Source organism: Austrofundulus limnaeus, unplaced genomic scaffold (assembly GCF_001266775.1).
Source record: "Austrofundulus limnaeus strain Quisiro unplaced genomic scaffold, Austrofundulus_limnaeus-1.0 Scaffold906, whole genome shotgun sequence".
NCBI lineage: Eukaryota > Metazoa > Chordata > Actinopteri > Cyprinodontiformes > Rivulidae > Austrofundulus > Austrofundulus limnaeus.
In genome coordinates, this window is record NW_013953308.1 from 13,270 (window position 1) to 32,416 (window position 19,147).

At 38.9% G+C, this 19,147-nt stretch overlaps 2 protein-coding genes and 1 long non-coding RNA gene across 3 annotated transcripts in view; 1 reads left to right on the forward strand and 2 right to left on the reverse strand.

Annotated features, from left to right (window-relative positions):
• The window catches only part of LOC106533206 (pleckstrin homology domain-containing family G member 5), a 10,566-nt gene extending 4,834 nt beyond the window's left edge, over nt 1–5,732 (reverse strand). The window contains exons 1-6 of the mRNA XM_014029446.1: nt 5,726–5,732; nt 3,582–3,808; nt 1,339–1,434; nt 1,032–1,232; nt 844–954; nt 609–758 (exon numbers count right to left, since the gene is read on the reverse strand). Coding sequence (XP_013884900.1) covers nt 609–758; nt 844–954; nt 1,032–1,232; nt 1,339–1,434; nt 3,582–3,808; nt 5,726–5,732 — 792 coding nt within the window. The remainder of the gene's footprint in view (nt 1–608; nt 759–843; nt 955–1,031; nt 1,233–1,338; nt 1,435–3,581; nt 3,809–5,725) is intronic.
• Nucleotides 5,733–10,312: 4,580 nt separating this feature from the next.
• On the reverse strand, nt 10,313–18,876 carry LOC106533208 (solute carrier family 13 member 5). The gene is made up of 12 exons (XM_014029448.1): nt 18,590–18,876; nt 16,393–16,521; nt 16,172–16,308; nt 15,762–15,979; nt 15,458–15,638; nt 15,245–15,367; nt 14,906–15,118; nt 14,708–14,814; nt 14,515–14,636; nt 13,415–13,576; nt 12,214–12,351; nt 10,313–10,970 (listed from the first exon to the last, which is right to left on the reverse strand). The coding sequence occupies exons 1-12, from the start codon at nt 18,686–18,688 to the stop codon at nt 10,845–10,847; spliced, it is 1,755 nt and encodes a 584-aa protein (XP_013884902.1). The 5' UTR covers nt 18,689–18,876; the 3' UTR covers nt 10,313–10,844.
• Nucleotides 18,129–18,701, forward strand: LOC106533211 (uncharacterized). Its single transcript, XR_001312209.1, has 2 exons — nt 18,129–18,211; nt 18,576–18,701. It is a non-coding gene; the product is annotated as an uncharacterized LOC106533211 (long non-coding RNA).
• Nucleotides 18,877–19,147: the final 271 nt, after the last annotated feature.

Below are 19,147 nucleotides of genomic sequence, written 5' to 3' on the forward strand. Positions count from 1 at the left end.
TCTCTATTATTAATGATTGGTCTCTATTATTTTAATGACTGATCTCTATTATTTATAATGACTGATCTATTGATCTCTATTTATAATGATTGATCTCTATTATTTATAATCATTGATCTCTATTATTTATGTTGATTGATCTCTGTTATTATTATTATTTGATCTTTATTATTTATGATTGATCTGTATTATTATTATTACTATTATTATTATTACTATTATTATTACTATTATTATTACTATTATTATCTATTGATCTCTATTATTTATATTGACTGATCTCTACTGATCTCTATTTTGTGTCTTTAACCTACAAATATCAAACTGAGGTTTTTAATCAAATTGTTGGAGTGCTCTTTAACAGCACAGTTTTGTAATAGATTATTAAGCACTTTCAAGGACTTTCCAAACCTTGAAAACACTTTGTTAAAATTCAAGCATTTTCAAGGATTTCAAGCACCTTTTGAAGCCTGTAAGTTTGTGGCCTGAAATATTTTAGCAACATGTGGCCTTTCTACGGTTAGTAAGTCTTTGATGCAAGAGAAAGTCTAAAGCCGTCCGTCCGCAGCCTCCTTGTTCCTCAGCCACACCTGGTTCTGGTTCCTCACCATGCTGCTGACGACGTCGCGGGCCGTGGGCTCGTCCGTCCTCTTCAGGATGCTCTTCAGCAGGAGGGGATATTTGGTGAGTCTCTGGTGAGGCTTGGCCAACATGTCGGCCAGCTTCAGACGGTTGCACTGCTTGTGTGTCTCTGCCCACTGAGCCGCGTCAAACAAAGACAGGAAGTCAAGCACCAGAGCAGAGGCGGGTCAGGACGGGGCGAGCCGAGGGGGGAGCACTCACCGTCACGTAGGTCCTGAAGAGCTCGTTGTCCCTGAGAAGCGTGCGCATGTACTCCATGCAGCTCTCCTCCTCCATGCAGTAACGGATGTARGGCCGGAACCTGGAGCCGAACTGAGCCCACMGAGACACACCTCAGTTACAAACACCACATGGACACACAACAACCTGCTGGTCCTGCTCCAACTGACCGTCCTGAAGCCGTCGTAGAGCTGCGTGGGGTCCAGCAGGGCCCGGGCCCTCCTGGCCTGCTCCAGGACCGGGACCATGACCTGGTTCCACAGAGCCGTGTGGAGCCGGACGATCTCCTTGATGTTACTGAACAGCTTGTTGGGGTCCACCTCCGTCAGCAGGCTGCTCTCCTGCAGGTTCAGCAGGCCGCACAGGAACAGCTGCAGGCCCACAGTCCAAAACTATTATCATTACACAACTCTTCTTCTCATAACGAACAACAACTCAGTGAATCATGTTCAGAACAGCAGCTGTCTTTGTTCTCACATCCGTGATGACTCGAAGCTTCTTGATGTAGGTGGCCTCAGTGTGCAGCAGCTCCCAGATCGCCTCCTGCTGGTGGAACTGTCGCCTCGGCAGCGCCTGCACCGACACACGGGTCATACTGCTGAGCACAGACCACTTCCTGTTTGTTCTTACACAACAGCTAAAATCTGTCCACAGAGTTTTTATCACCTTCCTAATCAGCAGGAGAGTTTCAGACTTAGAAAAGTGTCATTTTTTTGTAACATTTTTGTACAAAACGTAAGTTTATGAATATAACCACGGTTCCTTGAAGGAATGGAACGAAGTACAACACACAGTTGTATATGGGACACGAGCGCCCTTTCAGCAGGTAAGCATGCAGCTTCCATAGTTCTGGGTGTGGGTGAAAAATCTCCCCCTCTGCCTGACAGAGGAGATCTCATTGAACCGGAAGTTGCCAGGGTTGAGCTGCTAGCAAGCTGATTATCTCGGCGTACCAAGACTTCACTGGCCAGCGGGGTGCCACTAGGATCAAAGACAGGCTCTGTCCACGCACCCTCTCTAGTACAAGTGGTATCATTTCCACTGGGGGAAACGCATTCAGAAGTACATCGGACCAAGGATGAGCTAGGGCGTCCACTCCCAGAGGAGCGCTCTGCTCTGTCATGGAAAAGAGCAGAGGACAGTGTGTGTTTGCTCTGGAGGCAAACAGATCTACTGTCGCTTTGCCAAACAAAACCCAAATCTGGGCCACCACAGTGGGATGCAGCCTCCACTCCTTTGCCAGAGGTCCGCCCTGGAGAGGAGGTCTGGACCTAGGTTCAGTCTCCCCGGAACATGAATGGCTCTGATGGACAGAAAATCCTCGTCTTCATCGGACTGAGCCGTCTGGCTGGATTCGGAGAGCAGCGGGTGAGCTATGTGAGCTCAGGTTTAGAGGTGACTATCGAGAGGTGAAGGGCGATAAAACTGAGTAATGACGCTGGTGACTCTGAACTTATAGGGTGAAGGCGGAGCCTGTCACCCGACGTTCAACGTCACCGGTCTAAAGACGTGATTAGAGGTGGCTTCAGCCAGGCGTCCCATATACAACTGTGTGTTGAACTGAGTGAAAAGACTGAAAAGGAACATATGGTTTAATAGCATTTGATAAAAAAACTATTGATTTTACTGTCAGAATATATTTTGTTTCTTATTATGAAATTCTGCTTGAAGAAAATGTAACATCCTGGTGAAGACTGGATCAAAGACRTGGAGAAGGCTGTGAAAGTTTCAGTGAGAAACTGAATTAAACGTGTTTCTGTCTGCCTCCAGATAACAACTGTTTGCTTTGTAATGTTGACCTCTAACAGCTATCAGCTGCACTTTATGCCCAAATTTATGTTGGCAAAGCTGCATCAAAGCAGGCACACCCAGGAGGAGGGGGAGGGGCTTACCGCACCCTGTAAACCCAGCTGCTCAGCTGAGTCTCAGCTCGTCTAAAGAAGCAGCTGCAATGCATCGGCAAAGCTGTCCATGTGAATTAACTCTGATTTAAGCTGTAAAACTAATAAGAAGAACAAGTTTCTGCACGGCCAATCAGGAAGCAGATGAGCCGAGGATGTCGGCAAGTTTTCTGCAGCAACAAGTTTTCTGCAGCAACAAGTTTTCTGCAGCGACAAGTTTTCTGCAGCAACAAGTTTTCTGCAGCAACAAGTTTTCTGCAGCGGTGAACAGTTATTAAAGCGGGCCGAGCGGCAGCTGTCACAGCTGATTAGTCACGTACACATTAACAGGTGAAAGTCTGAGACAGCATGAGAGGGTCCTGATCTGAAAGGGTCCTGATCTGACAGGGTCCTGATCTGACAGGGTCCTGATCTTTCTCACAGGACTTTACAGCTCAGCCTGTAAAAACTGTAAAACTCTGCTTTATTACAGGAATCCAGACAATCAAGGAGGGAGGGAGCACCAGACTGCTTACATAACAGGAAGTGTTGTTAGTGAGGACTCAGACTGAGGACTCAGACTGAGGACTCAGACTCGGTCCTGTTGGTTAGTGAGGACTCAGACTGAGGACTCAGACTGAGGACTCAGACTGAGGACTCAGACTGAGGACTCAGACTCGGTCCTGTTGGTTAGTGAGGACTCAGACTGAGGACTCAGACTTGGTCCTGTTGGTTAGTGAGGACACAGACTGAGGACTCAGACTGAGGACTCAGACTCGGTCCTGTTGGTTAGTGAGGACTCAGACTGAGGACTCAGACTCGGTCCTGTTGGTTCCGTACCTCAGAGTCATCCAGTAAGGCCTGCCAGCTGTCCTCCATCACCAGGTTGGCCTCCTTCTCCTCCTCCCAGGCGTCCTCGTCGAAGGAGAGCTGCCGCGGCACTTTGGGCAGCCCGAACATGGAGTAGGAGTGCAGTTTGCTCTGCAGCTGCTCCAGACGGTCTACCTCCTGCAGACATAAGACCAGGTCCAGGACCAGGACCAGGACCAGGACGAGCTGCTGAATTACTTATTGTTCTGTTTAAACGTCAACTCTGTCTGCAGCTGAAACNAACATGTAAATTCAAAATGCTATAATGAAATTTTCCTTACAATTAATTTAACACATCATCAGCAGATGTAATTTATTAGACCAGAGGTCTTCAATGATGGGGTCGCGGCCTCTAGTGGTTCTCTGCAGGTACTGCAGGTGAGGTCATGAAATAATTGCTTAATTAGACTTTTTTTAATACTTTTTTAATTTCAGAGTTATGTCTTTATGTTAAAAGTTCTACATTTTATGCAAAACAACATGACATTTTTATATTTAAACTTATGTTAAAATAAAAACAATGAAATAAAGAAGCTGTGTATTTTTTGCATTACTTAGTGTAAGATGCACAGTAATATTTTTATGTTATACTGAACTTAGGTTATTAGAAAGCACAATATAAAACACTATATATGCATTAATTAGGAGGGTCCTTTCTACATTTCTCCAGTCATTTTCGGGATCCCAGACTGAAAAAAACATTGAAGATCGATCCTGTATTAATGTTCCTATTAGCTGTTCTTTCTCTCTTGTTTTCTTTTATTATTTTTATTATTTTTTGTATTTCTGTATTTCTAAGCTTTACTTCAAGTGTTGAGCACGTGAATGAAAGCTGCAGCTCTGAAACAACTGGACCTGTTGTGATTTCTGCAGATACAATCTGTGACCAGCAGAGGGAGATATTTACCTTAAATATGATTTTATTCACCAATTAAAAAGTTCCCACATCTTCTGTAAATAACACATTATAAAGACTAAACAATTGTCTATTTTTAATCACCTTAATCAGGCAGCCATTGATTAACTTAGACCTTTATTAGTTATTTGCTGACTTGCTGTGTATAAAATATTTATTTTAATCTGTATTTATTTAACAAAACGAGATGAGAAGTTTATGTGTAAATTATTTATTATTGAAAATATGTACATTATTACTAACTTTTGCTGTTTGACCTCATAGATCCTAATGAAATTAATAACTGCTGACTTTTAATGAACATCAGCTCAATGATGGAACTTTTACCTCAGGTTTGATCTTTGTGGAAAAAATACTCTGTATCATGAGAACTTCTTTGTATTTTGTTTCACTTGCTTCAGCCCTAAGAAGAAACAACATTATTTAATGAGAAGTCTTTGGATGAAGGTTACTGGAGTATATTTATTTTTTGTTTTATCGTGAAAGCGGAAATGAGACAGGCAGCTCTGAATAAGCAAACTGTAGATGTTAAATTGGGGCTTGACGTAGCAGAGAAGAAGACAATAGTAGGTTTGCAGAGTCTCAACCTCTTATTACACCTGAAATGATTTGTTTTGGAATGAAACTGTGCAAAGAGCTGAAGTCATATAGCTCCACCCGTCATAGGTTACTGTTTTTTAAAGACAGATCAAGTAAAAGGAGTTTGTAACATGATGTCCTCTGAGGGTATTTTATGAAGATAGTTGTTCTTATTATTTCTCAGAAGTTATACTGTGATCACCAGATACTGTATCAGAAGACATTTTCAATATTATTTTTGAAGACATCTTTGTCTTTTAAAGTAATCAGCACCCGCACAGAAAGCAGGTTAAAACATGAACTGATGGAGTCAGGGATCCATAAAAAACCAGCTGAAAGAAAGTTTGTTTAAGAACAAGTTTCTTTAATGTTTGTTTGTGTTTTCTATAAATTAAAGGATTATATACTTCCTGTGCATCCCTTTTGATAAATTCTAATTAATCTGTATTATCATAAAACACACACTTTATAACAACTAGCCTTATTAATCCTTAATTAATGCTTAGTTAAACTTAAAAATATTATTATTTTAAAATTATTGATACCTAAACTATGAATTAACACATTTTTAAATTCTTTATCCATAAAGGCTAATTACTTTTAAAACCAACATACTCACTGTTCATTAATTCTTAATAACGCATGAATTAACTATTATATAGATACTGTGTGTATGTCGTAGAAATGTACTTTCACACCATTTGTTTGACATGTAGATTAATAATACATGAATAAATTTGTTCATTTATTTATTTTTACGTATGAATCATCCTTAATTAATAATGTTTTCAAGGTTAACTAATCATTTATTAATGATTAAGTAAGGCTGAATAAGGTGTAGTTATTATTATTAAAGTGTTACCAGTAAATTATTACAGCTCTGCAAGAGCGGTCTAAATAAAAAGCTTCTAATTTTATGTTTCTAAGTGAATAAAATGACACAAATTTTATATTATAGAGTTTACTGTCTGTGCACCAGGCAAATTCTAAGTCTGATTAATAACATTTTGTTGTACTTACTAATACAAATGTGACTTTTAAGCATATAAAGGTGTAATGATTTACAAAGAATCCCACCAGGAGAAAGATTTTAAAGGCTTCACTGGTTGGCGCCGTCTAAATGAATGTACTTTGGTCCACAGAGAGAGAGAAAAGAAAGGTCTTCTGTCTTCAGTCGGATATTTTAGATTTGTGTTCGACTCATTTCCATAACTTAATAGGATTCTCCGATTGCTAAATGAAACCATGTCTTTGTTTGCCGTGGAGGACTGAGAGCATCAGACAAGCTGCATATTGTGCTCGTGTGTAACTGATACAAAGATGATGGAAGGCTAATTTGGTTTTTTTAAATAAGCCTTTCCTGACTCAAAATACTCTTGAATACAGGTGGGGGATGAACCAGGAATGTCTTTTTGAGCTCTCGTGTGCCTAAAAGGTATTCATGACACCGTAATCCTTTTGTGTTTGCGTGGAAGTCATTCATTAAGCTCGTTCTTTGCTTACCCTGCGAAAAGTTAGTCTTTATGTGCCTTTGGGTTTATAGGAGGTTATTTACTCACAGCCAGCTGCATAAAACCGAGGAGAACTGCTGGCAAGTTCAATTTCTGATACTTTACGAGTGTAATCGTGGTGAATAATATAGATGTGCGTTGAAATGTGCTTCAATTGGATAATGAGTGGTTGGCACAGGAGCAATTCATAAGCAATGTTCCCCCCAGGGATCCAAGATCACAGTCTTCTGAACTGCTCGTTAACCAACAACCAGCTAATGTTTTAATTGTCCAACATTAACGAGGTTTGAACTTTGATGTGATTTTCTGATTAGCTCCCTCTCTTTACCCCCCCTTTAAGGGTCGATGCTACTCTTCTCTAAAGTCTTGCAGTCGTTTTATTGTCATGCCGTGCAAACATAAATCCCCTCCATGATGACAGACGCTCATTAGGATGCTCGCAAGGTTGCATTAAAGTTATCTGGGGTCTTGAAACGCAGACAGACGAAATGTCATCTCTGAGCTCACAATGTTTATGACGCAAAACAATGCCGGACCGAATCAGCGCCTTGACCCTTTGGCTTAAACAGCATCTTGCGAGAGCGCAGTGACACACAGCTTTGCTTGCTTGCATACATTAGGTGTGGCCTTTCAGTCCAGGATTACTGTGGCTCTCCACACTGTGTTTACGGGATTATATCAGATACATGCATGAGATGAGTGGTCGGTAAGGAAGAGGCAAAGACACCAGAGGTCCTTAAAACAAAGACAGCAGTCATGCAGGGTTGAAGTGATGAAAATCACCTTTTTTAGACCTTCTTAACATGTTTTCCTTCTGTTTGAGTCAAGAGTTGCTAAATAACGCCGTGTGCAGGATTTCAACAACTGATGATATGTCTTGTTTGTTGAGTTAATTTAATTATTGAATAACAATATGAGGTTTAATTTTTTTCATGTGTTCAACAAGAAGGAAGCATAAAAACTGCATTAAAACAGGCTCGTTTTAATTTTTTGTTTTACATGAGCAAGACAAAAAAAGACAAACATGTACATTGATTATGACATAAAACTTGAATACAGTTCATGCAAATGATGGAAAATACAAACATTTGCTTTGGTGACAACTTTAAAAAATGCAAATGATGTTTGGAGAAAAGTACACAATGATTTGCGTTTTAAAGCTGCTCATCAGCATTTCCTCTCTAATACATGCACTTTCAATGCTAAACTTAAGTAAAATGGCTTTTGTTACCTTAAAATCAAAGTTCAAACTATTTGAAGTCGGGTTCTCTGAAGAGTTTATGAAAAATGAACATCTTACCTGTTGTACACGGATGCCTGTAGCATCAGTTTGGAGTGTTAGAGTTTGTTTAGAGTGAACTGATACACTATTTGGGTCACAGCCATCTTCAAACAACTTTAATTTTCAATATTTGATTATTATTTGTGCAAAGGTCACTTTGTGCATCTTTACATCATACAGCAGGTTGTTGCTGCTATAAATGATACAGCAACAACAACCGTAGCATTTATGGTGCAGTCAGGTGCAATTTCAGCAGGAATATCATAATATTTCCGTGTAATGCAAAAGTGGTGGTGATGTAATCATTTGGAAGATAGCAGCTGTATAAACTGGTAAAAACCTTGAAGGTTTGAAGGTTGTGTAAAAATCCATCTACAGGTAAGATAATACTTGTTCATAACCTCTTGACATAAAATCCAAAAAAGCTGAAACAATCAGGGATTCAAATAATGTCTGTTCTTTTATTTTTACTTTTTCAAAAATAATAATATTCAACCACTTTCATATGTATTAATATTTGATTGAAGTTATTATATTCACTTAACTGAAAGTGAACAGATAAGCTCATTAAGCTGGACTGTTATTGTAAAAGTGTTTTAACATTGATCCCAGTATGTTCACATTTAACTAGAATTTTTCAGGACAATTTCTAAATTACTTTATGCAGACTATATATGTCCTTTTTTTACTTAACATAAAAACTATAATGGTGTTTTTGGAAAAAAATATACAGTTGTGGTCAAAAGTTTACATACACTTGTAAAGAAACATAATGTTATGGCTGTCTTGAGTTTTCAATAAGTTCTACAACTCTTATTTTTCTGTGATAGAGTGATCAGAACACATACATGTTTGTCACAAAAAACAGTCATAAAATTTGGTTCTTTCATAAATTTATTATGGGTCTGCTGAAAATGTCACCAAATCTGCTGGGTCAAAAATATACATACAGCAACATTAGTATTTGGTTACATGTCCCTTGGCCATTTTCACGGCAACTAGGCGCTTTTGGTAGCCATCCACAAGCTCCTGGCAAGCTTCAGGTCGAATGTTTGACCACTCTTCTTAACAGAATTGGTGCAGTTCAGCTAAATGTGATGGTTTTCTTGCATGAACCTGTTTCTTTAGCACTGTCCACATGTTCTCAATGGGGTTTAAGTCAGGACTTTGGGAAGGCCATTCTAAAACCTTAATTCTAGCCTGGTTTAGCCATTCCTTTACCACTTTTGATGTGTGTTTTGGGTCATTGTCTTGTTGGAACACCCAACTGCGCCCAAGACCCAACCTTCGGGCTGATGGTTTTAAGTTTTCCTGCGGAATTTGGAGGTAATCCTCCTTCTTCATTATCCCATTTACTTTCTGCAAAGAACCAGTTCCACTGGCAGCAAAACATCCCCAGAGCATAATACTACCACCACCATGCTTGACAGTAGGCATGGTGTTCCTGGGATTAAAGGCCTCACCTTTTCTCCTCCAAACATATTGCTGGGTGTTGTGGCCAAACAGCTCAATTTTTGTTTCGTCTGACCAGAGAACTTTCCTCCAGAAGGTTTTATCTTTGTCCATGTGATCAGCAGCAAACTTCAGCCGAGTCTTAAGGTGCCTTTTCTGGAGCAAGGGCTTCTTTCTTGCACGGCAGCCTCTCAGTCCATGGCGATGTAAAACACGCTTGACTGTGGAGACTGACACCTGTGTTCCATCAGCTTCCAAATCCTTGCAGACCTGCTTCTTGGTGATTCTTGGTTGACTCTTGACCATCCTGACCAATCTCCTCTCGGCAGCATGTGATAGCTTGCGTTTTCTTCCTGATCGTGGCAGTGACACAACTGTTCCATGCACTTTATACTTGCGTATAATTGTCTGCACAGTTGCTCTTGGGACCTGTAGCTGCTTTGAAATGGCTCCAAGTGACTTCCCTGACTTGTTCAAGTCAATAATTCGCTTTTTCAGATCCACACTGAGTTCCTTTGACTTTCCCATTGTAGCTTTTGTAGCTGACTCTAATCACTGGGTCAAATGAGCCCTCTTTAAATGGGCTCATGAGAAGTCCACAGCTGTAGTCAATCAGAATCACTTACAAGAAGTGAAGAGGCCATGACATGAAGCTAATTTGATTGACACAACTCGCTACATCACCAAAATTGACAAATTTTGTTGCTGTATGTATATTTTTGACCCAGCAGATTTGGTGACATTTTCAGCAGACCCATAATAAATTTATGAAAGAACCAAATTTTATGACTGTTTTTTGTGACAAACATGTATGTGTTCCGATCACTCTATCACAGAAAAATAAGAGTTGTAGAACTTATTGAAAACTCAAGACAGCCATAACATTATGTTTCTTTACAAGTGTATGTAAACTTTTGACCACAACTGTATAAAAGTAGAAAAGATACTAAACATTTAGTAAAAAAGATAATTTATTCATCTGAACTGTACATTTACTGTATGTTGCTCAGGCTTAAATATGTCTAAAAAACGTTTTTTTTATACATCAAAGATTATTAAATAAAACATGTTGCTATACATTTTTAAATGACACTAAACTACAACTTTACCCGTGTTAAAAACCTTTTCTCCTGAATGTTTTTAAGAAAATACAGTGGTTTGAAAAGGTAACTCTAAAAATGGTTATGTAAAACAGATTCTTTAAATGTAAGGATATAAATTACTGGCAGTCTATACATTTTAATTTATTCAGACCTTGAGGACCTTCTTTAAAGTCTAACCTTTTCCTATTCACACAAATACCTGCCAGTTGTTCAGTTTCTCCTCACATATATTTCCACCTTCAGTCACAAGAAAGGGTCTTATGTGAGTGAAAACACCCAGACAACATTACAACACACAGTTCACTGTTCGGTGCTGTGCGTTCACTCGGACCACAGGTTTTTGTCTGGCAGCTGTGTGTTTGGAGGGCTGTGCGTCGATCACAAAGAGGCTCACACGCCTGTGAAATTTGCCCAGGCAGGAAACGTGTCCAGGTGAAACATGGCTTTGCCCCAGGTGTTAATGGCCAACGTGATGCACAGAATGCCAATGATGTTCATAACTATTCCTGTCTTAGCCTGGTGGAGAAACAGATTACACAGTAAGTTCCTTTTCTCTGTTCATTTTTATGAGTGCATCTGCTTTATTTCAAAAGATAACTTTACCATTTGTAACATTTGTATTGTTGTTTTATACCCATCCTTCTGGAGGATACAGAACACCTATAGGTATAAAGCTGGGGGTAATGTTGGAAATGGGATTTGGCCTTTTTGAGGCGCTAACCCAAGACTTGCTAACTGTTATTACTTTAAAAGTTTTAAAAGGATTAGGTAGTGACACTTCTTCCATATTTGTTCATGTTGATGGTTTTTATAAAACGGTCAGCACATTAGAGTATTTTTTTAAACTACCACAGACTGTTTGTGACTGTCTGTACAGCGGCTTTGCAGCTGAGACACAACATTGCATTATGTAAATACCGGTGTGTTTATTTTGTTGCACTGGATCTTAAATTCAAAATTTACAACTGATTTAAACTTTATATCAGAGGTGCCCAAAGTGAGGCCCGCAGGCCAAATTTGGCCCGCCAAGTATTTGCTTTGGCCCACCTGCAGTTGCCCAGCTGTTATTAGGTTGAAATCTCCTGTTGTTAGATTCAATTTAATCACATACGTATGTAGATTTGCACAAATACTCATATTTGATCAATTTATAAAATATCCCATGAACCTTTGCTGCCCAAGCATGCGTCAAACTTTCTCCAAGTGCATGGAGTAAATAAATAAATAAAAATAAATAATATACAAACAAAATGTGGACCACCGCACTAGCAGCTATCTTAATCACAAAAAATAATAGGATTTTAGTTAAAAAGTATTTGCATTTCATGTGTTATTTTATTGTATTTAGCCCGCAGCCCTCGGATAGATTTTCATTTTGGCCCTCTCATGGAAAACTTTTGGGAATAATAATAGCAAACTGGAACAACAGAGACATCAGCTTACACTATAAAGATATTATTACTATTTTTTTTTTATTTTTATAGCTAGGATGCTAGGGTACTTTCTTATTCATAATCTGCATTTTAGCTACTAGACATCACCAAAAGCTACAACTCAGAACTTTAGGAATGCAGTTTGTTTTTTCAATCGTTTAGCAGCGAGACGCTTCAAGTATTTCACTAAATTAAAAATAAACTTTGACTGCAACTGCACATGACAGTGAATGCATGTTCTAACTGTATTATAGCGGCAGCAAAATCACAGCAATTTCACATATGTTATTTACAGAATGACTTCAACAAACCGCTGTTATACTCACCATGTCAGCAACTTTGAGATATCCATAGGAGAAGACTATGGCATTCGGAGGTGTGGCGACAGGCAGCATGAAGGCGAATGAAGAACTCAGAGTGCAAGGCACCATGACGTAGAGAGGATTGACTCCAATAGACTGAGACTGCAAAAATGACACAGGAGGTTTTAAACGGTCAATGAACACAGTTTTGATCACAAAATCCTCCACTCCCTCATCTGGCTATATTTCTGTGACCGTAATCACTGACTCGTAACTCTATGAAATGTGTGCAATTCTGTGCGAAGTGAAAACTCTCATTAAGTGGGTGTAATTAAGACGTAATTCCTGCTGGCTTGCAGCTGAGTCATGACATCTAAAATAGAAAAGCACTGCATCTGTAGCGATAATGGTAGACTACAGTGGGTCAGGGAACATTACTGTGTAGAATTTGCTTCTGAATTACATATCCTGTGGCACACCAACTTAAACAAGTGCACAGTAATTTTTGAGTCCTAAAATAAACAAAGAGTGGACAAAAGTAAGCTTTATATTTAGTGCATTTGAAACTGTAAGCTCCATATTTGGTCACCACAATGACAATGCTTTGTCTTGTCAGATAGTTTTTGTTTAAATGAAAGATTTACTGACACGATGACACAAAGACACAAGCCGCAAGACATTAATACCCCAAAGTGTCATCTCCACTTTCACTTTATTTAATGTCAATGATCAAATAATTAATTCTTGTTCTTTTATGTCCCTTTCTTTGTTTTCATGCATACTAGATCAGATTTGTGCAAAATATCAGTCTGAATATCTCTACACGACAAACCATATTTGACATTCTGTGTAGTGCTCAACAAGTAGGAACAGTATTGGCATTCCTTAACAGCGAAGAGACAGGCAATGGGACAAGGCATCAGGCTGAATTGGTGTATTTGGCAGGTTATTAATGGAAGGAGGGGCCCACAGCAGAGAACCAAATAAATTCAGCCTGAATGACCAACTAGAGGACTTGCCAAACATGGGAAAATAGGCCAGCTCTCATAGGGAACAGTGTCAGTGTTAGACTTTAACTGAGGAAATCAGTCAGCTTGACATTACTGAAGAACCTTACCTAATGGAAGCCAAACTATCAGGCTTCATGTCACCTATATTTTAGGGATTTTGCTTTTATTTTTAATTTTATTCATGGCCAACATATATTCTATGAGAGAGATCTTACCATTGAGGCTAAGACAGGTAAGAAGAGAGTTGCAGTGGCCACGTTACTGGTGCACTCAGTGAAGGTGGCAATTAGTAGACACAAAATGATAGCAATCGCCCAGGGAGGAATGTTCTGCAAAGGAGTCATCTGATCCCCCATCCACTTTGAGAGTCCCGATACCTAAAAACAAAAAAGCATGTACTATGAGTTAACGTGACAAAATGTAACGCAATAAAACGTAACGCAACATAACGTAACACAAGGTAACATATCATAACACAACATATCGTAACACAACATAACGTGATGCAGCACAGTTTAATGCAATGTAATGCAATAAAATTGAACATAACCCATTGTAACACAATTCAACTTAACGTAATGCAACTTGACTTAACGCAGTTTAAAGTAATGCTACATAATGTAACGCAACGTAATGTAACACAAGGTAACAAAACGTAATCCAGCCCAATATAACAGAGCACAATATAATTTAAAGCAACATAATGCAGTGGAACATCAACTGATGTAATAGAACACGTCATAACACAACGCAACTTAATATAAAATTAAGCAATGTAACGCAATGCAACGTAACACAATACAATATTATGCAACGCATTGTAACATAACATAATATAACAAAGTAACCCAATACAAAGTAATGCAATGTAACACAACGTAACGCAAAATAACACAATGCAAAGCAATACGCAACATAGCGCAACATAACGCAACGTAATGCAATGTAACACAATGCAAAGTAACGCAATACAACATAACAATGTAACGCAACGTAACGCAATGTAACACAATGCAATGCAATGGAACACAATGTAACGCAACGTAGCACAATGCAAAGCAACATAACGCAACATAACACAATGCAACATAACGCAATGCATTGTTAACGTACAGCTATGTTATAAGCTGTATTGTAACATATTTTAATGTGTAACTTAACAGACTGTAAAAATGTAATGTGATGTATTGTAATGTGGTGTTAGGTGATGTAACATAACATAAAGGAGCAACAACATATTGGAACATTACAGACATACCATTATGCATCATAATGTGTTAAATGACATATTGTATAACTTGTTCTTGCCACTTACTTCACTTCCCTTAGCAAGAGCAAAACCTCCTCCAAGAAGTAGCAGAATCCCCCATGGTACCTTCTTATGGGCTGCTTTCCAGGTTAGGAGACGTGGTGTTGAGCCAGAAGACTGATGCAGAACTGCAGATTTAATAAATTAAATACTTGCAGAACATTAAACAGCGTGTGTTCTTCTTTAATTGATGGCTTACCTGTGTCAAAACTCTGAGACCTCCATGAACAGAAACGCGGCGGTTCAGAGGGCAGAACAAAGAGAAGAATGGCCACAAAGATCGCTACAGTAGCATCTGTCACATACCTTTCAGAGATAAGAGTACAAAGTCCATCACAAGTCTATTATGTTTTATTGTATAAACTAGTTTTTAGAAAAGAAAGGAATGTGTACAAACTCTGCTTCGGAGTTAAAGATATTTGTGGCCCAGCCACTGGCAAAACCTGGATCTCTTGTGAACCACAAAAGAACCAGCAAAATGAAGAGACCCAGGACACTTATTTCTCCAAAAGACATGGACCCGAGCAGTCGATGTTGCTCCCGGATCACATTGTAGGCAGCAATCTCTTTTTCTGTCTTTACAGTCCCACAACCCCATGTCTTCCTAAAGCTGAAGGAATAACAATGAATTAAGAATGATCTATTTCACCTCCACATCAAATTGTAACATTGACACAATAAAATATGTTGAAGGTTTTTAAAACTACAATAGGTTTTTAGCCATAAATAAACTCACTTGAATCCCATGAAGACAAACTGCAGCCAAAGCCAGGCCACTGTGAGCATAAGGATCATGTTTGGGAAGGCAAAGCCAAACCAGGAGGCAAAGTTAATCACATCCCCATTTTCAGGAAACAGTCTAACAAAAAGGACAAAACAACAACAAGAACAACTTAAACACAATACCAAATATTGGAGCACTACTCCAGATTGAGAAGGACACGCTTACTGATTCATCCCACCCTGGAGCACCAAATTGGGACCGGTTCCTGTGAGCGTGGCAGTGCCTCCGATGCTGGCAGCATAACAAACACACAAGGTCATCCCTTTACACATTTTGCGTCTTTCTGCTGCCTCTTTATGTCTGGCGATTTCTACGGACGCATCTAAAAAGGTCACCACCACCGGGCCTGTAAACAAGGAGCAAGGAATGAAAAGCAGTGCTATTAGAAAAGGTCCGGTGCTACACATTTTCTGCGACAGATTTTTTTTTTTTTGTGTGACTGGGGCTTCAGAGAGTGTAAAGGGCTCACCGTGCCCTTCATTGTCTTTTTCTGTCTGTGTGTGCTTGCTGTCAGCATCTGATGTTTGGACGTGTTCGTCCGAGCTGAGGATCTGAGGTACTTCTTTTTCACTGGTGTTGAGCTGATCCATCACGGCTTGGACAATGGGCACCATCATGGCTGTTGTAGCTGTGTTACTGATCCACATGGACAGGAATGCAGTGACACCCATGAAACCCAGCATCAAGCTGTCAGCAACCATGAAAAAAAAGAAAACAAAAGATGAAGGAAAGTGGCCTCAAGATCAGACTGTTTTATCAGTGAGCAACAAAAGGAGACAAGCATTTATGATCTTATGAAAACCTTGAACCCGCCGTGCTTATCTTCAGCGTGTTGGGTCTGTAGATAGCTACATGCTGGAGTATACTCAAACTACTCACAGTGCTGGACGAACACCAACAAACAGCAGCACCCTTAAAGCTATACGCTTGTGTAGATTCCAGTGCTCCACAGCCACAGCGACCATCAGTCCTCCCAAAAATAACAAATTTGTGTCCTTTAAATACTGCATACCCACCTGAAACAGCAAAATCACAGGGATTATTTCTCACTGCAGTGGAAACTTAAATAAAAGTCGTACTCCAGTGTTGGTTTCACTTACGTCTTTGGATGGCATTATGCCAAAAAGTGGGAAAAGGACAGCTGGGAGCAGAGCTGTCACACCCAGCGGCAGGACCTCTGTGCACCAGTACAGCGCCATCAGGATAATCACATAGGCACATTCCGCTTCCTGTTCAGAAAGAAAGCACACATGTACAATACAAATGTCCTCCAATAAAAGTTCTGGTAAAGAGTTTAGATCTTTATCATCTCATTATATTATGTATTATATAAAGGTTCAAAGAGTAAAGGTAAGTATTGTTTTTTTCTTAATCACACTCATTGTCTGCAGCTCATATCTGAGCAGAAACATCCTCTAAACTTCTTCTGGTGATGATGGCGAAGCAGCAATAACGTGTCTTTTGAGACAAAAAATATCAAATGTACAGATGAGTTAAATTTAGTGTAGCTGAACGTCATCTTCAGCAGATCTCGTGAGATTGCACAAAAAGTCATTTAATTGCAAGGTTGGACCCAAAACTATTTTAACTCCTTTCTTTCTCAGCACAAGACAAAAATAGTTTTTAACTCAGCAATAAAAGGTGGCAGGTAAATGCTATAAAACATGTTGATTTGTTTTTTTTTTTTTTTTTTTTGACATTTTAAAACCAAGTGTTGTATTAAGTACCACAAAGTGATACTTGAGTAAAAGTATACCAAAAATTTAATTTGGTAAAAGTTCAAGTCTCCTCTAAGAATATTACTTGAGTAAAAGTCTTAAAGTATCTAATATATTTTGTACTTAAGTATCAAAAGTAAATTTCTGACATAAAATGTACTTAAGTATAAAAAGTAAAAGTATTGAGTAAAAATGAGTGGCTAGACATCCCAAAATGACATTTATTGGGAGCTGATACCCTCAAAAACGCTTTTCTAAAGGTCAAAATGGCTATATTGTCATATAAAAATGTTAATGTTATAAAAAATTAGGATGCACTACACCCGTTTCAGCTTATATATATATATAAATGCCACAGACATTTTTGTACCAGGATACATACAGTATACCTGCTGTGCTCTGCTGGAGTGTGACATAATTTGTGATCATCTGTGATGGATTGTGTTCAAACTACTACAGGATCAGCATAATATACTTCTCATCCAACCACATTTAAATTCGCTCTATCCAGGAGGATAATATTTTTTTTAACAACAAGCTGTAATAAAATAGGAGTAATGACTTTCTACTTCTTATCTTTTTAAAAAATGTAATAAGTAGAAAGTACAGATAACTGTGTAAAAATGTAAGAAGTAGAAGTAAAAAGTAGGCTGAAAAATAATTACTCAAGTAAAGTACAGATACCCAAAAATTCCACTTAAATACAGTAAAGAAGTATTTGTACTTAGTTACTTTACAAAACCTTTGTAATAGATAGGAGATTTTCTCCACTGCTTGTAAACTGATATTGTCCTCATGTTGAACAGGCATCCCTCTAATCCAGTGGTTCCCAAACCTTTTATCTTCTGACCCACAAAATATCCATGGCAAAAACTTGTGACCCCAAATATTACTGGTCTGAGTACACAAGCTTCGTTACTAACCCTAAAAACACAGTTTTTTTGATAATATAAACAGCTTGTACACAAATAAAAATACTTATCTTCACTTAGTTTGTGTTTTTGTAATAATTATAAGGAAAATATTACATCAGCAATTATTTTATTACCCTTTAAATTGATTTCTGGAGATTATCCAAGGTGCTTCATGACCCATAATTGGGTCCCAAGCCCAACTTTGGGAAACACTGCTCTAATCTGTGGTTTTGTCTCCTATCACAACATGCCTGCAGCCTGCATGTCTCTGTCATTTACATGTAGAGGTAACAATGTGGACAGAACCCTCTGAACATACTGTTCCCACGCTGGACTTATACTTTATGTTAACAAAAAGGAGTTAAACTAACAGGACTGGACAACATGGACAGTTCTCTCATGCGTTGTGCTCTGAGTTGCTCTGCGCCTGCTGGACCTGGTGCCAACAGGTGCAAAGAACAAGTCAGCCCAGGGTGCAGTTTTTAAACATATGGCTTGTTAATATTGGGCAGAAATAAGTCCATTAAATGTAAAACTGCAAGCACAGACATGAAAATGATTTAGTTTATGTTCAATTTAAGAATATGTCATCAATATTCTTTCTTCAACTTCAAAATCCTTTCTGTTTTTTTTTTCTATCTTTCTGTTAAGATCAGTGTACATACCGGCGTCCCGATCACTAAAGGCAGAGGGAGAAGGATGCACGGAGTCGAGAAGAGGATGAGCTCATTCTTTATGGAGCGCAGATGTCTGAGGAATCCCATCCTGAAGGGAAAATACGGCTCAGCAACAGTGGGTCGCCCTTTTGAGGCTCAAAGGAGAAGAGGAGGAGGGGAGGTGGGGGGAGTCCCACAGCATATAAAGGAGAGAAAGAGGCAGTCGAATCACAATGAGGAGGGAGAAAATGGGATGGGTGCAGACTCAAAAAAAAAAAAAAAAAAAAACTTACTGATGCAGGAAAAAAAAGTTGGCCCCCTTTTTATGCTTATTCAGCACATTTTCTTAATACATTTTTTTTATTTTCTTGGCACAAAAATCGAATTTCTTGCTCCCATTCAGTAAATCTGATCAAACTGCTGATTCGACCGCAGGTGCTCTAATATCTTTTTATCAGTTTACTCAGGGTGATAAGACAGCTCTTTCATAAGCATGTTCAGTACACTCTAAAAATGAAATGTTGGATTTACTTAACCATGTTATGTTACCTGGTTCCACTTAACTGA